Source organism: Carex rostrata, chromosome 2, assembly GCF_964058835.1.
Source record: "Carex rostrata chromosome 2, lpCarRost1.2, whole genome shotgun sequence".
NCBI lineage: Eukaryota > Viridiplantae > Streptophyta > Magnoliopsida > Poales > Cyperaceae > Carex > Carex rostrata.
In genome coordinates, this window is record NC_135919.1 from 8,442,826 (window position 1) to 8,446,799 (window position 3,974).

The window sequence follows — 3,974 nt, forward strand, 5'->3', positions numbered from 1 at the left end:
GAGCTGCTCTGCAATTCAATACGGGCCAATTTGTATAGAAGAGCCCAGAACTGAACACTAGTCTCACTGACATACTTGCAAATAACAGGCCGAAATAAGGCCCAGAATCAACATACAACACAACATTCGATTCATCGAAAGTTTCTAATCGTTCAAAAAAACAAAAAGAAGAAAACTCCTTACCACAATACCACCGTGTCCATATACTCTGAGGTAACAGAATATTTATGTTTTCATTTAGACTGTCTGATTAGAATCCGGGACAATTCGGTGCGAGATCAGACGGTCTAGATCTAAAAGGGAATATTCTGTTACCTTAGGTAATATTAATACCTTTACCTCCTTGTTCTAGCCTTCGAGGATCCAAAGCCCTAGAAAGAAAGAACCCTGCACTCTTTCCTTCACGGCGGCGGCACCCTCAATCTGCTACTCGAGTTATAAAAAGGAAAGAGAACACTAGAAGCAAGATATCGGAACAAAAATGGCGATGGAGGCTGTGACAAGTAGCAAGCAAACGGTGCTGCAGTGCGCAGGTACGGGGCCGAGCATGAGCGCACGGATCCACCCGGTGGTCCTATTCAACATCTGCGACTCGTACGTGCGCCGCCCCGACCAGGCTGGCCGCGTCATCGGAACCCTACTTGGATCCACCTCCCCTGACGGCACCGTCGAAATTAAGAACTCCTACGTCGTTCCCCATAACGAGTCCGCCGATCAGGTCGCTCCTCTTTTTTTTTTTTTTTTTAGTTTGTTTTTGTATGAGATGCATCTGAAATGCTAAAAGGGAATGTTTGTTGTTTCTTAGGTTGCGTTGGATATTGATTACCACCATAATATGTTCGTTTCGCACCAAAAGGTCAATCCCAAGGAAGCCATTGTTGGATGGTAATTTCGTCCTCTCAATTTTCTGTTTGTTTATATTTTGCACATGATTTCTTTGTGTTATTAATTATCTGACATGAATTCAGATAGTTAATTGAGATTGTTATAGACTTTCTGTAATTAAATTTGTGAATATATTTGACTGTGGAAAATTGGGAACAACTAAATGCGAAATGATGGCTTTGTCTGTGGATTTTTTTAGGAAATTAAAAATGTAATTTCTTCGGGAAAGGGAATGTTTCTTTTTTTTTTCTTCAAAAAATTCCACCAGGTACAGGTTTCTGGATCTGCTTCATTGCTGCGGCTCCATTGTTTTTTAAACCTAACCTCATCCTGACCAAAGATTTCCCCAAAAACTGATCATGACCACAGACCGCACCATTAGTGGGGTTCCATCTATATTTTGATGAAGAAAAACAATCCCTTCGTCGAAGATTTGATTTTTTAATTTCTAAAAAAATATATTGTCCATGTGTGTGTAGGTTTTCAACAGGATTTGGTGTATCAGGTGGTAGTTCTCTGATACATGAGTTTTATTCAAGAGAGGTACAAAACCCGATTCATCTAACAGTAGATACTGGTTTCACAAATGGAGAGGCATCCATCAAGGCATATGTCTCCGTCACCCTAACTCTCGGAGACAGACAGCTTGCTGCTCACTTCCAAGAAATTCCTCTCGATTTGCGCCTACTCGAAGCAGAACGTGTCGGGTGTATGTAATTGCCCACTTTGTCTCTTATTTACTAAAAGTACTTGGTTTTTTATTTTATTTTTATATTGAAATTTGTCTTTGGCAGTTGACATGTTGAAGAATACAAGTGTTGAGAAGATTCCAAATGATCTCGAAGGGATGGAGTCGACAATGGAAAGGCTCTCTACTCTCATAAATGATGTTTACAGATATGTGGATGATGTTGTTGTATGAGTCTGCTCCCCTTATCTTTTCCCCTTTTATCAATTTTTTGTTATTACAAAGTTACCTGAGTTGATGATTCATAAATAGGAAGGGCGCGTTGAAGGGGATAATAATATAGGGAGGTTCATTGCTGATGCTTTGGCTTCTTTGCCGAAACTATCTCCTGCTGCTTTTGACAAGGTTTTCAATGACAGGATTCAGGTTTGTCACATCATTTACTTGTATATTCTCAAAGGTTCTCCTAATCCTTTTTATATGATATACCATACGTTCTGAAATTTAATTGAAAACCTGCTCTTGGTTTTAGGGATAAATGCAATTGCCAAACAAATATCTACCAATACAAAAGAAAATTAGCCTATGAAACATCGACACATGGCAAAGATGATATTGCTAATGAGCATGTTTTCTTTTGTATGTTTCAGGACAACCTTGCACTGGTATACTTGTCAAGCCTCACCAGGACACAGCTCAGTATAGCAGAGAAATTGAACACTGCTGCTCAGATTTTGTAGATCTTATTGGTCTAGCTTGTTTGAGGTTGCTTTTCTTGCTAGATAGTACCGGCCTGTTTTTTTTTTTTTTTAAATGTTTTGTGTTACCTTTTGAGTTGAACTCTAGGATCGACGTGTTTCTAGTGAATTGATTGGTCTTAAATTCTCCGTAACATTTTTCTTCTGGTCTCCCAAGATAAATTATGAACATAATTCTGACAAGGCTGGGTCATTTTTTTAGTTGTTTCTAGTGGCACGTTCTAATACAGCCTGCACATTTTCTTGTGAAAGAAACTGTGATTACCGATTCCTTGGTGAAAGCTTTGATCATAAAAATACAATGCATGGCTGCATCACTTGTTAAGTCTAACAATTTGTATTCCATTATTGATCATTACAAAAGAATGATGCAGCTTTATACCTGTGTTTATAATTTAATATTTCATTACCAGTCGTTTTATGAAATGTGTCAGATGTGTATGAAATTCTTTTTCAATTTACATGTTCTTTAAACTTGGCACATGTAATGTAGTATTGTAGACATCTTATGTTTCAATCAAAATTAAACTTGTGTTTGTTAAACAATTAACTAATGCGTACGGACTATACAAGTCAATAAATTTATGAAAGGCCTAGAAAGCCTCAACTTAGACGGGCCATTCTCATCAACTAAAAATCGTATCTACCCAAAAGAGCAAGAGGAACCCAAAAGCCCACTTAGGTGTAGGGCTATACAAAATCTCACTCACTCATTTACAATTCGAGTCAATTTCAACTCGAGTTGGTTAATTACACTTATAATAAATGAGCTGAGTTTGAACATACTCCAATTCGCTCATTAACAATTCAAGTTTTCATCACAATAAATCTCATGCCCTTCTAAATGACTCCTAAACTGTTGTTTGAATTGTTTATTTCGTTAGTTTTGTTAATTATGTTTATATTGTTTGTGTTTAGGTAAACTCTGACTAAGCCATTTGATTGTTTGTGTTTAGATAAACTCTTATTTGTATATATAACTAAGGAAATTGATTGGTCAAACGAGTAGTGAGTCAACTCGAGTTGGTAATGAGCTGAACTCGAGTTAACTTTATATCTCGTCATTACCATCCCAATTCAAATTGACTTGTTTATTAACTAAATGAGCTAAGCACGAGTTACGGATAACTCGCTCAAACTTGACTCACCTGGCAGTGACTAGCCTCTTTTAACAGTGATCAACCCCACCTGACAGTGACTGAGGGGACAAGATTTTCCTGCACCCCGAGGGGCAGGTGATCTCCTTCCGTTACAGCCCTACTTAGGTGCAAATACAGTGAGCTGTGATTTGATTAAGAAACGAAGTGCCATAATAAATTTAAAAGGAAAAAAGAGTTTCATTTCCATTACAGCCCTACTTAGGTGCAAATACAGTGAGCTGTGATTTGATTAAGAATCGAAGTGCCATAATAAATTTAAAAGGAAAAAAGAGTAGTGAAACGGAAGTAGAAAAAGAAATGACATGCAGAATTAGAGGCATTGCAAGTTGTCCAATAGAAATAAACAATATGCCAATTAAATTAGAGAAATTATTTTTACGTTTTATGTTTTACATTCTTCATATGCATCTTGAATATATTTATAGAGTTGAACTAGGGTGTTTTTAAGTTCATCAAATACCTTTTTGAATTCAACTCTAAAAT

General features: G+C 37.1%; 1 protein-coding gene across 1 annotated transcript; it reads left to right on the plus strand.

The window, feature by feature from the left end:
• Positions 1-362: 362 nt before the first annotated feature.
• EIF2 (eukaryotic translation initiation factor 2) lies at positions 363-2,654 on the plus strand. The gene is made up of 6 exons (XM_078322433.1): positions 363-718; positions 806-885; positions 1,365-1,594; positions 1,680-1,801; positions 1,886-1,999; positions 2,224-2,654. The coding sequence occupies exons 1-6, from the start codon at positions 482-484 to the stop codon at positions 2,311-2,313; spliced, it is 873 nt and encodes a 290-aa protein (XP_078178559.1). The 5' UTR covers positions 363-481; the 3' UTR covers positions 2,314-2,654.
• The last annotated feature ends 1,320 nt before the right edge of the window (positions 2,655-3,974 follow it).